The following is a 16,039-nucleotide window of genomic DNA, read 5'->3' as shown; positions in this document are numbered from 1 at the left end:
CACTGGTTTAAAAATACTCCTATAAAGGTAGGAAGATGGAGTTATCATTGAGAAGGCTGGTAAATACAAGTAACAAATGGGTCCTCTGAAGTCCATTCTTGTCTAGATTACTCACATCTTTCGAATGACACTGTAGGAAAATGTTACCCTAGTCTGAACTCACGGCAAGAGAAATAGTCTGAAGTCATTTTGTGTCTAGTCATGTACCTGTATACTGCATTAGCAAAGGAAAATGCTGCAAAGATGCACATTAAAAGTAGGAGAGGAGGAACTTTGTTTTAGCTTGCTACAGTAGTCAGATACTTACAAAAAATTAGTCATCCGTTGCCCTTAGCCTTAATGCCTCTGAATCTTACCTCTCAGAAGGCAGTTGTTCACAATAAGGAAAAATAATTCCTTAAAAATACTTGAGTTTTGTGCATTTGCACAACTTCCCCTTCAACAGCAGATAGAGTAAGACATACGAATAATCCTTTTTCCCATGCAAGTCCTAAAGCAATTGTGTTTGCTTTGTTTTGGGCTATACAGTGTGTTTAGACACAGCACAGGGTTTTACACTTTCCTATTCAGAGAAGTTGAAATGGGAAGATAATGCAAAGAGAATTCAGTGTGGTGCTGGGCAAGAAGTGTTGGATAAAAGAATTGCTTCAACATGTTCAAGTGCAAAGGCAGTTCATGCAGTGTTGGGTGCTTGGGAAAGCTTGATCCCTTCTACCTCACCATTGCTAATCCAGTCCCCGTGTTCAGAGGCATTGCCACTTCTGCATGTGTCAGAAATTGCAGAACATCAGGCTGAGAACTTCCTAACCCAGACAGCTGACCTCTGCTCAGCTGTCAGAAGGGAGAGACTTACCTGCAGGTAGGAGTAGCCCCAGCACTCATGTACTGTCTGGGGCAGAACTCCATACAGGTCAAGGGATTTTCTTGGGTCTGTGGGTCTAGAGTTAGAAACATTTACATTTCTGTAAATGGCACTAAATCACTGGTGAAGGTACGTTGCTTTAGCCATGCATGGAAATAGATTTCTTCTGGAGCCACTAAACATCTTTCTCTTCCCCTTAAGGTTTAAAATTCTGATTGAGAAATTAAGTCACTGTAGTTAACGGCTTGTCTTCATTGGGTGCAGTTCCACCTTGCTTTTCACTTGAACCAAGGTCTTCAGTGTAAATGTGTAGTGCTGCCTGTCCACTGGAGAATAGACTGGGGTTTTGAGGGGGTTTTGAGGGTTTTTCCCCTTTAATCGGAAAATACTGGAAGCAAGAACAAAGCCTTTTTTTTCACTATTAAAAGACCCAAAAGGCACTCTTGCTTTTTTTTCTAAAATCTTCTAAAATTTCCAGTGTGCCCATGTTATTGCCTCTACTAAATTGGAAATTGGAGATGCATAGCAGGTGGTTGAATGGGAAAGTACTTTGTAGTCTGTCTAAACTATCTATTTTGGTTTTGAGAGGGGAAGTCTGAGAGGGTGAGTAGGTAATGGAAGCATGGCAAGGTGAAATCTGGTGGTATCGAATACCCTTCCCAATATCTTTCCCTAGCTACTTTCTTGGATTTAAATATTAATGGGCTGCTTGGCCATTGGTCTTGAGCTATCCAGATATCAGGCAGAATCTCACCATACCACATTCACCCACCGACTGTGTTGCTCCTCACCACCTTGTTTGTGTTTTCTTCTCCCTTGTCCCCTGCAGGGTGTGAACGGCATGTCTCTGGATGAGAAGACTGACTCCCCCATGTATGTGTATGAGTCAACGGTGCACTGTACCAATATTCTCCTCTGCTTAAATGACCAGCGGAAGCAGGACATTCTCTGTGACGTGACGCTGATCGTGGAGGGGAAGGAGTTCCGCGCCCACCGGGCTGTGCTGGCTGCCTGCAGCGAGTACTTCTTGCAGGCCTTGGTAGGGCAGACGGAAAATGATCTGGTGGTCAGCCTGCCGGAAGAGGTACAGTATGTCACCATGCCCCCACCATAAAAATCAGCCCCCTTTTTCCCACGTGGTGTGGAAGACCTCTGAGGTCTGCTAAGGTGGCTGAAGGGAGTGTGGCACAGGTGTCAGTGCCTGCCCTGCAGGATGTGCTTTTTGTGTTTGCGTGGGTTGCAGATCGCTGAAGGATGGACGTGTTCACACTATACCAGCCTTCCTCACTAGCGGTAACTCCTAAAGATTGTGGTGGCAGAGCTTTAAGATGCTTCAGCTCACCTTTGTCACTGTCACCAAGGGAGTTGTACCCAAATGCATAATTACCAGAGCCTCATTCAGGGTGTTATTAGGACCCTGATATTCTTCTGCTCTTCCAGACAGGAAATTTGATAGGAGTATTGTGGCTGCTACACCACAGGTTATTGTTGAAAAATCATTTGAGCTGTCACGTTGTTGGGAGTCTCATTGCTGTCCACTCCTCTCCAGCAGCTCATATCTTCGTCCTCCTATTTCCCTTCTCCTGCACCTCATCCAGCCTTGCTTCCTGTCACCTCCCCTCACAAAGAATTTGGGATTTAACTGCTTCAGGCCTTGTGTTTTCCACCAAGAAACCATGAACACAGTCTGTCAGAAAGCAGGGTTTTTCTCATGCAGCATGGCTCCCACAGCAGGAAGCCAAGGGACATAGAAAATACATACCTCACTGGAAAGTTTACTTTATTTTACCACAAAATCTCACTGACTGGCTTCCACCCCCACTGTAATTTCCTCACAGCCATACAGGCGTGACAGCACAGCTACCGTAGGACATACCGGTGGCTTTGCTGCCTGCAGAGGGGAGGTGTGTGCCTGCTGGCCAGAGCTGCCATCACCCACTGCCTCAGCAGTGCCTGCCCGGTGTCTCCAGCTGGGAGGGGTGGCATGAGAAGGGTGATGATGTACCCAGGGCACAGCACAGCAGTTGCTCAGTGGGTAAGTGCTCTGGCATACAGAGGGTTTTTCACCATCAGTTGCTTAATGCCCATGAAGAGGCATGGTGTGTTTTTAAATGATGACAGGTCCCAAAATGTCACACATTGGTTTTCCCCTCTGGTTTAGTTCTCCAGAGACTTCAGCAGCATCGTGATGTTGTCATGGCATAAGTTGGAGAGCATTAGAAGTAGGTCACCGGCTGTGACTTCATGAGTCTTGACACTGAATATTACTCATGAAGACATTTCAACCCAGACATTTTGCATAGGAGTTTAGAGATATCACAAAGGACATGATAGGATGCACACTATGATTCTACAGTGTCCACTAATAATTTCCAATGGAAGAATTGAGTCTCAGTATCTCATAGCTTTCTCACCACAAAGCAAGGGTAGGAGTAGAGAGGTGACAAAATATGCCCAAGGGTGCACAGGTATAAAGGGGCAGGAGACTATCAATGCTCTTCTACAGAGCCTTTGTGAAGACTCCTTGTATAATTCAGGTCCTGTTAGATGAAGAAAAATAGTTCAAATTCAACTAAGCATGTACAAGAGTGACTGAGATATTCAGATGAATGAGCCTGGCCTGAAGGAGGGATAGAAAGGACCATTGCAGGTTCATACTGCTGGTGTGACAACTAAGACCTGCTACCGTGTAGGCAGACCAGCTGAAACAGCTGAGGAGTTTTTCTTTAATACTAAAGGACACTGTTGACAGAAACATTAATTGGTTTCAACTGGCTTTTAGTAAAAATAGATTGGAAATTAGAAGATTTTTAATCCCAGCAGTGGTGAGGTGCTGAGCTTCAGGCCAGTGGGAGGAGAAGGGTGGTGGAGGGGTCATGATGTGTCTGCACTTGGTGACCCAGTCCTATGTTCATATAACAGTAAGGATTTAAAATACAGTGGTTTGTCTATGTGTTTTATATGAGACGCTATGTAAGAAAAAACTCCTCCAGTCCAGCCATAAATTATTTCTATTTAAGTGAATACCCTTTGGATAAATGGAATATTGTAGTTTTACATTTTGGAATGTATCTCAATGAAAGATCAAAAAGCTTTAGTGACTTAGGGTTACAGTGGCTGCTGCTACAGCTCCAGTAAAGTTTGTGGAGTTGCAGGAGTGAATCTAGTTCTTAAGGTTTTTCCCAGAATCTTGAAATTGTCATTCCTCAACTAAGACCACCACTGTTACTTTACCATGTGCTTTTAACTTTCTCATCCTGGAAAAGAATATGCAAATTAATTGCTGTTAAATGCATTGAATCTTAATTTGCTTGGTGGCTACTTTATTGAATAACTGTGTGTGAGGTGGTCAGTTAAATAATTTCCTCACAAGTGCTAGTCATTTGGGATAAGGAGAGCTGCCTGATGCATTTTGTTATTTCACAGTTATTCCTTGGTTAAGCCACATGTCTCTGTTTCTGGTGTTGCTCACCTTCAGAGTGCTGCGCTTTGGTAGGTGCCTGTGCGTAGGTGAGGGAAGTGCCTCCAACAGTGTCAGAGCTCCCCATGAGAGGAACTGAAACACTCCTGGTTTTTAAGAGCTGATAAAGCAGAGGAAACACTCTCTTAGTTATATGGCATTTTTAGAAGTTAGCAGGGTTTTTTTTCAGTTAGCTAACGACTCTTCCCAAGGCTGCTGTTTTCAGTCCGTGGTCTGCAGAGCTCTGGCAGCCCATGAGTTATTTCTAGAGGTATCTGCAGAAACTGATTTACTCTGTCATGTAGGGGGTTATTATTCCAATCGAAAGATTTCAAACAGAAGTTGAAAGTGAGTGTCCTGAGCAAATCCTTTTTTCATGCTGAGAGACATTTTATGTTGGCATATAATATTATAGAGAAGTGGAGATTGAAAATAATTCTTAAATATAGTCTTCATTGTTCAAAACTTTTCCAAAGGTGACAATCATTCATAAATTCACTAAGCTACTTTTAAGTCAACCATACAAGCATTGCATTTTAAATTCTGGCATGGTTTGAAAACTGCTGAAGTATGTTGTGGAGAAAGGCCATCATTATTCTTATTTCTCAAAGATTTGATGTTGGAGCTGGATAAAGCTTTATATGTGTAGCTTTTAAATTCATGTTTTGTTGGTGAGAGGGAGCTTAACATCAAAACAAAAGAACTTATTTCTGATTATTCAAAGCAGTAAATCTGCCTCTGAAGTCTAAACTGCAGACTTTTTTTTCCTTCAAAGCATGTTGGGGTCTTTTTGTTAATCTGGCATCCCAAGATTGTTAACTGTTGTCTAGCTAAACAGCGAACAGATGTTTTTTACATTATTTCTTGTTTATATCCAATTGCAAGTGAGAGCAGTCTTTATGATACGCCGGTCATTTCAGTAGGGAGACATTGTTCACACACAGAATTGAGACTAGTTGAATTTAGAGGATTTTAAACCCTCTGCAAAACTTTGTGTTAGACATTTCAGGTCAGTTCAAGTGTGACTTAATGTGCCTCTGTTTAAACCTTTACCTAATCAACTTAAACTAAGTCAATATGCAGCTAAATCTGCACTGACTGGAGAGTTTCCATAAACTCTTTAGTGCTAGCCATGGTAATTTGATTTTGTACCACACCTTTTGTAAAATAACATATCTCAGTGTGCAGACAAGCACTTGGAAAAACAGCTGCATAATAAGGGCGCAAATGTGGCTGCCGTGTGTGAACTATCAGCCCTCATTGCAAGTTACAGGAATGGAGTGTCAGCTGCCTACAGCTAATAAAAAAGGACCCCGTTAGCTCTTGACTTCTATGCTTTTCGTCTGCAATTTTGCTAAACAACTAGAACCTGCTTTTCACTCAGGGTATTTTTTGCAGTTTTCCTCTAGCAAGTGCTGTTAAACACAACCCAGAATTCAAACTTTCAAAAAACTGAGTTTAAAGCTGTAAAGTTGGTTATTCACTCCATACCCCTAACTGTTGTTTTGTTTTATTTAATCACGAAAACCGGTCTTCCTTCCTCTAACAAGGCACTTAATTAAGTTTTTAATTTATGTTAAGAAGTTAAATGGCACTTATGAGGCTTTTTTAATGGTTTCCATTTCCCATCCAGATTACAAAAAAAGGTGTGATAGAGAGAGAGACACGGCTGTCAGCCAGGGGTATTGTAGGTCATGCCAATATTAGCTGGCAGCAGGCCGTTATCCAATTAACATTGCTTCATCGCTGCAAGTAATAGCTCTTGAGTAGATGATTGAGTCATTCATGCTGTAGTGGTACTCTACTTGAGAAGGAGCCAGTGCTTCGTCGAATAAGCTTTTTATTTGCTATTATTACCTGCCTGACTCTGCTAATAGGAGTGCACAGCGAGTCTGCATGGGCAAACTGAAAGCCGGGCACTGGACAGAGGAGCATCACTTGGCTTTCTGAAAGCTGAGATTGCAGTTACGTGGTGAAAAGACAGAAGCAGAAACAGCAACAACAAGTAAAACCCCTCAGTGGCATTAGATTCCTACAAGTTAGAAATGAGATTCTCAACCTTGCTTGCATTTTTTTGGCTTGAGGGTTTGCACTTGAAAAAAACCTTCACCTGGTCATTGCAGCCATGACAGTACCCAATGCGTTTCTCTCTGGTGAAGTTAAACACAAGTCTTCTGAAGCAGCAGAACAAGCTTTCTTTAACCCATGCCTAATACCAGCCTTTCTGCTATTTTAGAAACTTGCTTCTGGAGTAGCTTGATTAGTTTTACCTGTAGCCCTCGAATTTCTTGAATCTGTTTCAAAGAGTGGTAACCTTTTTTAGTGCAATGAACTATCTGCTAGAAATGTTGCCTTTCAAAAGGATTAAACTGAATTGTCTCTTCCAACGGGCAAAGGGAAGCAGCATCTCTTTTTAGGAAGAGGGTGTGGGATGTGCTTGAGGAGTTTTTTTGTTTATCCACGCAGCTCTTTTCTTTACTATTAAGAGAATGATGTTCAGAGTAGATGTAAGCACACATCGCAGGCTGAATTTTTCCACGTCCTTTACTGCTCCCTGATGACTGCTGTGAAACCTGATATTTCCCCGCAAGGTGAAATTTACCTGTGAAATTTCCCCTGTGAAATTCATCATCTGCTTCTTCGGTTGGCATGGGTTAACTCCCTCACACGGTTGGTTAATCCTTGCAAGGAGAAAGGCAGGACAGGACCTCAATTCGTATTCAAGGCTGGCAAAAGCTGGGTATGTTGGAAAGCGAAGGCATGTGGCACCCTGGGTGGGACTGAGCCAGGCATCTAACATTAGCATGGCTCATAGCTGACGAGGAGGAGAAATACTGGCAGCTGCTAACCATCCATGCCAACCTGCCAGCCTGAGGGAAAAATGCTGGGAATTAGCCAACGAAAGATGATTGCGATGAGGAGAAAATCAAAGACAGGATACAGGAGGTCAACTGTTACATACCCTGCTGGCTAAAGGCAATTACTATTCCTTTTTGTCTCTGTAGAAATAAATAGTATTCTCTTACTTTGAATCTTTCCTTTCTGTGTATTCTTTATATGTATAAATACAGTATCTTTAAGGAGGAATGCAGGGACTGAGCTGGGAGTGCTCTGCACAGGAGCATAGAGTGGAAAAGGTGATAAATGTGGGAAAGAAGTGTAAGAGGGCAAGAAGTTTTTTTCTCAGTTATAAGATGTTATTATGCAGTAGGGAACAACATAAGACCCTTTTTCGTTGGCGCCACAGAGATATATTAGGAGTAGCTAAGGTTCTTAGAGAATGGGAAGCTTTAATGTGGTTTTCTCTTTACATGACTATTGGCCATGGATGTTCCTCACAGGAATTGCAGCACTGGACAGAATTATTTCTGCATTGGCTCAGGAGGTGGCAGGAACCTGAAAGCCTTTCCAAAAGCCACCATTCCCTTCATCTGTGGAGCTTTTTGTAGTGGCAAAGGGTTATATCCATGAGGCTTCTAGTAAAGTCCGGCTTCCAGTTCATTTATTCCTCAACGTTACTGCAGCTGTGCCACTTCAAGGAGTCCATATGGATAGAAGGTTGGGTCTTTGGTTTTCTAAATTCCTCCTAGGGAATGTGTTATTTTCGTGTTGGTTCACAGTGCTGACACTGACCGCAAAGAAGGATGACTGGAGGCTGCAGCTCTGTAGTGAGAGTACAACTGAGCATTTGGGTACTCTGAGGTCTTACTTGACAGAACATGTAATTCAGGAGAAATCATGAGACAGAAATGGATGTCGTTTTATGTGTGTTGCTTATGTAGCACAGTACAATGACATACATTGTTTCTAGAAGGTGAGCAATAAAACAGAAATGAAATCTTCAAGATGTGATATGAAATTCCATCCATGTATCACTGCAGAGGCACCGCCTGATTTTTCATGCCTCACATATGATGAAGAACCTAGCCACATACTTTTCATTCCATATAGTGTAACTTCCATTATTTTCTGATAGGGCTGTCTTGCTATTCATAACATTCTCTGATCTTCACCAGTGGAGAAAAGCAAAATACATCTATGTTATGGTGAGAGCTAGGCTTAAAAAAGCAAAACAAAAGTCATGCATACATGCATGTTGAGGAGAGAAAATCTTGCAATAACTCCTTTGCCTCCCTTTGACAGTAGCTGTATAGTTTATTTATTTATTCGAGTAGGCATATAAAAATGTACTCTCAAAGGGGATACAGAGATGAATACACAGAATAAAATTCTCCAGTGCAATAAGTGGACTCAATTTCGTTGCCTTTGTTAGACTCCTGCCTGCTGCTACTGCTAAATTGGGCTGATTGGCTGTGATTGCACTCGCTATTGAAAAGGCAGTTTGCAGTGTGGAAACGTTCATAGTCAAACATAATAAACATAATCTGAAATGTAAGAGGTGTCCTGATGAGTAAGTCCTACAGGTAAACTATGCTAATGGCATCAGCAGAAGCAATAAGGATGTGCAACACAAGGTGGGTTATTTTTGTTTGGGGCTTTTTAATTTATTTTTTTTTTAATTCAAATATGTATGTGGGCATGAATGAAAATGAAATGGCTGAGCCATGACTGTGTCTTAGCACCATGAGCATTCTGGCCCTGCAGACTGAAAGATCTCCCCCTCTCCTCCCCCTCCACTAATGATTCTCTTACCTTTGCTTTTTCTCCCTCTAAAAAATTCTTTGAATTTCTTTAATGACTGCAAACTAGGTATCTGCTCTTTTAAGAGTCCAGAAATACAGGCTGAGCATTTGCCATTTGACTAAACAGACAGGTAAGGCCCAGTTAAGACACCCGTCAGCTTCACCACATCAGACACCACAACTTGTAAGGTACTTTCTCATCCCAGTACCTAGCTTTGTTTTATTAGTGTTCCCAAAACCCAAAGAAAATAAGATTTTATCTTCATACAGCACTTTCTGACAAGGATTCCCTGATGAATAATGTCAGACTGACTGTTTTTCTCAGCTACTAGTGAAATTGGGCATGTTATGGGGTGGAATACGCTATGTATTCAAATGATGCATTGCAGCAGTCAACAAACATTAAGGCTAGGAAATATGGTTCAATTTGGAAGTGAAATACAGGGTTTAGGTGAGCAAAAGGCAATTGAATCATACTAGGATTTGGGAATTAGATGTTCTTTGTGAATTTTACAGGCAGGCTCTTGGGTTTTTTAGAGGAACAAGTAGACACATGCTTTCTGTTACATTTGATGCGAACTCTGAAGAGCAAAATGGGTGGTTTCTTGCAGGATTTTTGTGCTGTGATGAATTTTCATCTGTCCCACTTTGATGAGAGACAGACAGCAAATACCTCTAAGTCCCGGTACGCTCTAACACTGCTAAAAGCTTATTCCTTGGGCATTTTATTTATTTTAATAAACTAAATAAATAGGGGCAGCTGTGGTTGGTCAAACTACAGATCTGTCTAGTCCAGATGTGGTTTGTTTTAACAATGAGTTTTAATTTCTCTGAAAGAGCTTAAGAGAGGGTTTGTGTGATTGTTTAAAGACTAAAATGAAAAGAAAGTATCAGACATATCTCTAGGAAGCATGTTGTAATTTATTGGAGAAAGATATGAGAGCCAGTGGCAGTTGTTTTGAAGCCAGATTAAAATCAACTGAAAAATTTGGCATGTGTTTTTATCAACAGACTGGTCAGTGATGTGTATGACTGCACATTGTTTCGTAACTGTAAGGCAAATGGCCTTTGAGAGGGACAAAGTTCAGACACTCTTTTAAGAAGTTTGGTGCACAGTACAGGTGTAGTTGAGTGGAATTTAATATCCTAAGATAACGTAGATCGGATTTGCTAATAAACCTTTCTGTCTCTCACTTAGTTTAGTCTAACCTTATAAGAGTTGATGGCATCAAAGTGTGCAGTTAAGTGTAACTGTCTGTTTCCCACACACAGAAGTAGTTGAAATATTTTCTTTTTAATTTAGAAACCTTTAGAAGACTGTGGTGAAGAGAAGTTTAATTCCTAATTGAAATGGCACCCTGCTGCTAGCTGGGGGTCTGCAGTCAAAATAGCCATAGCTGGACTGAGGACAGCAGAAAACTGCAATACTAGCACTTCCAGTAAAACCAATATATAAACAAAGTGTCACCAAACAGCTGGAATTGAGAGGTATCAGCTCTGGAGTCAAATAATGGTAACATAAAACCTTCAGCAGTAGATTTCTGAGGTCTCTTGTGAACAAATAAAATACTGTCATCACCTCTCTGCAAATGGTGGGGTGGAAGTTGATGCGTCAGATGGGAATTACAGCACAGATCTGTGCATCAGGTCACTGATGATTAAATCACCTTGTGTGAACCCCTCAGCAATGTTTACCTCTCTCTAAATGCTCTGGTTCACATTACCTCAAAGGAGATGAACAGACTGACCCACAGCTGGCACAGCTGCTGGCCCCAGAGCAGCCTGTATACCTGACCCAGAACTTCCAGCTTATTCATCCTCAGCCAGAGTTTCAGTCTCATTTTCTTCCCTCTGTATCTTTTAACCGTGGAGAAGGCATTGAGGGGATTGTTGGACTAATTGCAGCATTTCTCAAGATGATCCGAGTAGGATGGAGCCACTTGCTGCCTTATGTGGCTGATTGGTCCTGGCTGACCAATGGGCTTTACTCTGTGTCCTCTGCCTGTTCTCCCTGCACAGTCCTGAGGTCCTGTGCACTGCCATTGACAACAACTACTGAGACTACCACATTCAAGATGAAAGTAGACTTTGAGGCATGGAACAGAGCAGAAGATGCCTGTGATTTGCTACAGACTTCCTGTCCCTCACCAGGAGGCCCTTTGAGGGTGCTTAATTAGGAATTTTTGCTTAAGTGACAGCAGTTGCAGACCAAGGTTAAAAATAAGAAAAGTATTATTTTAGATTTTGTGCATGGCATTTATCTCAAATGATGGGCAAGCCGGTACCTAGCAAGACTTGATCTCTTCCACAGAGAGCTAAGCAGACTTGGCAAATGGGAGCTGTAGGTTTTCAGGACCTCAAAAACTGGGCACCTTTGTTTTGGTGTTGAAGTAACCACATTTAGTTGAGTATATATTGCACCTAGTCCACATCATTCCCTGCAGCAACTGCTGCTCGTCCTTTCAGAACTATACTTTAGAGAAATTGAAGTGTACAGACTTACTGTAAGGATTGCAGAGGGATTTGGCAGGTGTGAGCCAGGATGGATTTGGGGGCACTCTTGGGTTCTCAGTGCTTCCTTCTGCTCCTGCGGTGTCAGATCCACTTCCCAAAGGCTGGGCTGAGGTGGGTTTATAGGGACAGGAAAAAAGAATTCAAAAAGACCATCCAAATAAATGATTTGACCCAGAAAGGAACCTGAACAATATAATAGTTTAAAGAGGTGTAGGCATCCAGTGTATTGGGCTTCAAACACATGGTAATACTCTACTTGAAATTTGCTTGCTATGAATTGCAATAGGACCAAATTCCCTTATCTCTGTATATACCTTGTACTCTCTGTTCCCAGAATGGTTGGGAATGCAGTCTGTGGTAGTGTTTCAAGGTTTAAAAAATAGATTTAAAGAAAAAAAGGATTGTCCATGCAAACTTTACTAGTACAGTTCTTAGTTTCTGGAAAAAATACTTTTGATGAAGTTCTCCTGGATTTTTGTGAGACTGTCAGACTACATTTCTGGCTGTGTAGAGAAATGTCTTGGGTTTTTACTTACCTTTGAAATTCAGGCCTGTGGTTCTCTGTTTCAAGGGCCTGCAGCTAGTAAGAAACATGTCTTAAAACAACTCTGAAAGCAAAATATCTTTCCATCTCTGACCACACAGCAGTAGTACAGCATGCCTAGCCACCTCTCTCCCCAAATACACAGGCAGCCTTCAGAGAAAATTTCCTGTCAGAAGATTCTTGGTCAAGTAAAAACCGAATAAGCTCCAGTTATATACTGTTTCTTTCAAAGGACAGTGTTAGAGCCAGTAATCTTTTAAGACAGGAAAAACCTGGGGAGAGACAAAACCTGACAACTTCCCTTATGATTTCCATAGAGGACTAGTGCTCATTTCTGCTTCCGGAAGGGGAAGGTGGACTTCAGGTGGATGGGTCTCCAGCCATTCCATCTGCCTGTTGAATTCAGCTATTTTTTTACCTTATTCTTATCTCACTGCACATTTTCATGTTGTGCCTTGGATGGATTTCTGCATATGGCATTTTTGTTTGGACATAAAGCCAAATCAAGCAGTTTCTGTCTATTCCTTGAATTTGTTAGTTTTCAGGAGACTGGACACATCAAACCATGTTTTCATGGCTGTGTTTTAAATGTCTGAATTAATTTGTCAAATGCAAGGCACAAAAACCAGAGAGTTGCCTGTCTTTTGTAAGAGCCATCTATCCTTGTCATTTTTGCTCAGTTTATGTAAGCAGTAGCCACTGAGGTTAAATAATATCTATACCATTGTCCAAGGAAGTGACATATTTAGGCATTGAGACATTCTACAAAGAAACATGTTCGCATTTACGAAGTCATCATAGCATTCAAAAAGCAGAAAGAGTTCCTTTCAGTAGTGGCATAAACCTTTAAATTACAAAATTCCTTTCTTCTTTCTCTGTCTTCAATGTATCTTGCAGTTGGACAACTGAGAAGAACGCTCATTAAGGGCTACCTCAGGCTGGGTTTAGTTTTGCTTCCTTTTCAAAGATGAACCTAATCCTTCCCTTACAGGATTTATTTCACTATTATGCATGAACTCTCCAATTGGAAGACTCAGTTAAGAGGGCATATGCAGGTAAATTGTTAAAGATAAGCATTTCAGCATGTTTCTGGCCTCTGTCTTCAGCTGGTGGTACACAGCCAAGGTGACCCTAGAAGGAGCTGTGCTGGACCTCTGCAAGCAGCTCTGTAGGGCGGACCGGTGCTGCACACGTAAACTCCTCTTCAGAGGGTTTCAAGTCATTCCCAACCTCAGGGTCCCAGACTGTTTGCATCATCTGCTCTTGCACTCTCTTCTTAGTTCTCAGATACAGTTTTGATCTGAATTATTTGATGAAGTTACACTTTGGTTTTGTAACTGCTTTTCTGCAGAGTAATTGCATAGCCAAAGGGCTGTGAGAATTCATGGTCATTTCTTGTCACTGTGTTCTACCTCTTGGTTGAATGATAAGATGGCAGTAAAGACATCTCTAAATATTCTCTTTTAACTAGGCTTTTCTTTTCCCAAACTGCTCTGATTGCAGACAGAGGAAAAGAAAAGGTCAGGTGTCATATGTATTCTTAAGAGACTTCAAAGGTGTCTTTGCTATTGTAAAGAGCAGAAGAAATCAAAATGGTAGTAACTATTTGACCAAATCATTTTCCTCACAATACTGCAGTTTCTTAAAGTCAAGGGTTTTATGAGGCTTTTTTGTAACTAATTGTCTGTGCTATCATTCTTTTTTTAAATTTAAGGGAAGGGAGAAAGTAATTCCATTTGCAGCTTGCAGTCCTTGTCCGTCTGTCAGATGGGTGTATATTTACAAGAATTCACAAATGCCTGTTTCTAATTTCTCCCCTTAGAACAAAGGTTACTCCGTCATTGCCTTTGGAAGGCTTTGGGGCTAGCTTGCTTTTGTGTGTGTGTGCCATTTTTTTTTATACCATGCCAAGCACTCTGTTGAGACTCTACTAGTGATCAAAGGAACAGAAGGAAATTTTGAGGTTTGGAGATAAATCCTGTTCACATGGCTAAAACTGTGTAAAACCACCACAGTGATCTGTTGGAGAGGGATGGAGAGCTGGACTTTGTGTTGTGTGCTCCCCATGCCTGTCTCTGCTGGGGTGAACCAGCTTCTGCCCTACCAACCTCAACATGGGATCTTCCAGCACCAAATGTGGGAAGGACTTGAACTCTTCTTGGTCTTCAGGAAAGCAGGCACCCCTGAGCAGTCTCGCATTTCCACACCCTCTTTATGCATGTAGTACTGGCACGTAAATGCTCTTGCTCAATCCTATCAGCTGCATATCATTCTATTCTGGGAAAGGTGAGAGCAGTGCTGGAAATGACTCATCTTCAAAAGGCATCAGCTTTACTCTTTTTATCCCCCAGAGTTAGTCCTCCCTTTAGGTTTGTGCTGTAGGTACTGTAAAAGGGGGAAGCATCACTTTTTTAAAAAACAGAGAGTGATAAGAAATGCTGTGGCTGCCCATAAAGTGAATGTATTTGTCATTTGGAGTTTATATGGCTAATGAACTCTCTGCAGTTTCAGTGGTCTGTTTTGCCAGGGGTTTTAAAAGGTCCCTGAGAAGCCTCTATGGCAAGTGAAGGAACCTTGGCAAGATCCTGCATTACACCATGCCCTGCCCTGCATTCCTGTAGTTCTTGCAATTTCCTGCCCCTTGCAATACGGCTGTGGCTTTGGACAGCAAGCACATTCTGTATTTCCCAAAGGAATGATGTTTTAAATGTCTTTATCTGTGAGAGTTTTACTATGTGCAGTGGATTTGCACAGGGGCAAGGGGATTTTTGGTTTGTGTGACTATGTGCTGTTTTGTACCTCTTTTTTATTTCCGCTTACATTCTCCTCCCCTCCCTCTTCTACCTGAAACGTTCAATTAAATCTAACATAGCGATACTTTTAGATGGAGGCAACGCTTAGCTATGCCAGTTCCCCAGTGGCTTTAAACTGCTGGCTGCAATACTGCAAACAAAGTCAGACCCTGGGTTGGCCAGCAGTTCCCCCCAGCTATCTGCGTGTTTGTTCTCCAGGCTTTATTTTACCTACACTATTGGAGACTCTGGAGTCACAGCCTATGTCTCATTGTTATGCATGGATGGGAAATATTCCTGTACTTATTTGCATTCATTAGCTGTTGGTAGCTTCTCTGTTGAGGTCTCTAGCCTTGTTTTTACAGTGCTTTTGGCAGTGTTTCTGCACTTGGTGTGCGAATTTTTATGATCTGTTGCATGTTATTCATGCAATTTCCTGCCCTGTAATGGTATCAGTTTTCCAGACACAGAGGAATACAAACGAAAACCCAGGAGCCTGCATTAGCATAAAATGTCCCAGTTCTGTCAGTTTGATTAATTTGTCTCTTTGTCTCCACTCTATATGATAAGTGCTATTAATGGTTGCAACACTTCATATGTCAAAGTCTTTCTTCCTAATGACTTGAAAATGTGGTTTATTTCCCCCTTTTTTGCATTATTTTTCTCATTTAGCATTCCACTCAAGTATAGATTTATGCCATGCTCTTTCATTATCTTACTGGTTGCAGCACTGGAGTGATTACATATGGTGTAGGGTATGAGCAAAGATGCGATCCCAGGGGCAGCAGCTGCTGATGCAAGCTGAAAATAGATCCAGCGTATGCTCAGCACTTTTCCCAGAGGTCTTTTATTTATTAGGAACAGTCTTGGTACAGGACAGCTCGGACCCTCATTTAACAAGATGACTTTTTGCCTTTCAAGAACAGTGCAATGACTTTGCTCTATTTACTGACTGCTATGTAATTTTTTTTCACTGCCTCCTGTGGAAGCAGTGACTTTACCTAACATAAATTGTAATATAACCCTGATTTATAATGAAGTCAAGAAACGACAGGCTCTATTTGAAGTAATGGAACTTGACAGATGTAAGGTTCAAATTAAATAATCCTATTTGTAAGACAGCATTTGTACATGGTACACTGATTTAAAATGAACTTCAGTTCTTCTTCAGCGAATCCTTTACCATTCTCCGTGTTTTGCCTTTCACAGAGGCTTTTTGGGGGA

At 41.6% G+C, this 16,039-nt stretch overlaps 1 protein-coding gene across 11 annotated transcripts in view; it reads left to right on the top strand.

The window, feature by feature from the left end:
• BACH2 (BTB domain and CNC homolog 2) overlaps positions 1-16,039 on the top strand; it is a 188,820-nt gene that overhangs the window by 140,011 nt on the left and 32,770 nt on the right. For 6 of the 11 annotated variants that reach the window (XM_027633581.1, XM_027633575.1, XM_027633589.1 and 3 more), the window contains one exon: positions 1,692-1,946. In XM_027633581.1, the coding sequence (XP_027489382.1) occupies positions 1,692-1,946 (255 nt within the window). Of the gene's footprint in view, positions 1-1,691; positions 1,947-3,436; positions 4,671-6,199; positions 6,361-16,039 lie in introns of those variants that run through there. The other 5 variants (XM_027633607.1, XM_027633612.1, XM_027633603.1 and 2 more) reach the window with 5 other exon arrangements.

This window comes from Corapipo altera, unplaced genomic scaffold (assembly GCF_003945725.1).
Source record: "Corapipo altera isolate COAL_440 unplaced genomic scaffold, ASM394572v1 2b, whole genome shotgun sequence".
In the NCBI taxonomy this organism is placed as follows: Eukaryota; Metazoa; Chordata; class Aves; order Passeriformes; family Pipridae; genus Corapipo; species Corapipo altera.
This window is presented reverse-complemented; position numbering and strand designations above follow the sequence as displayed.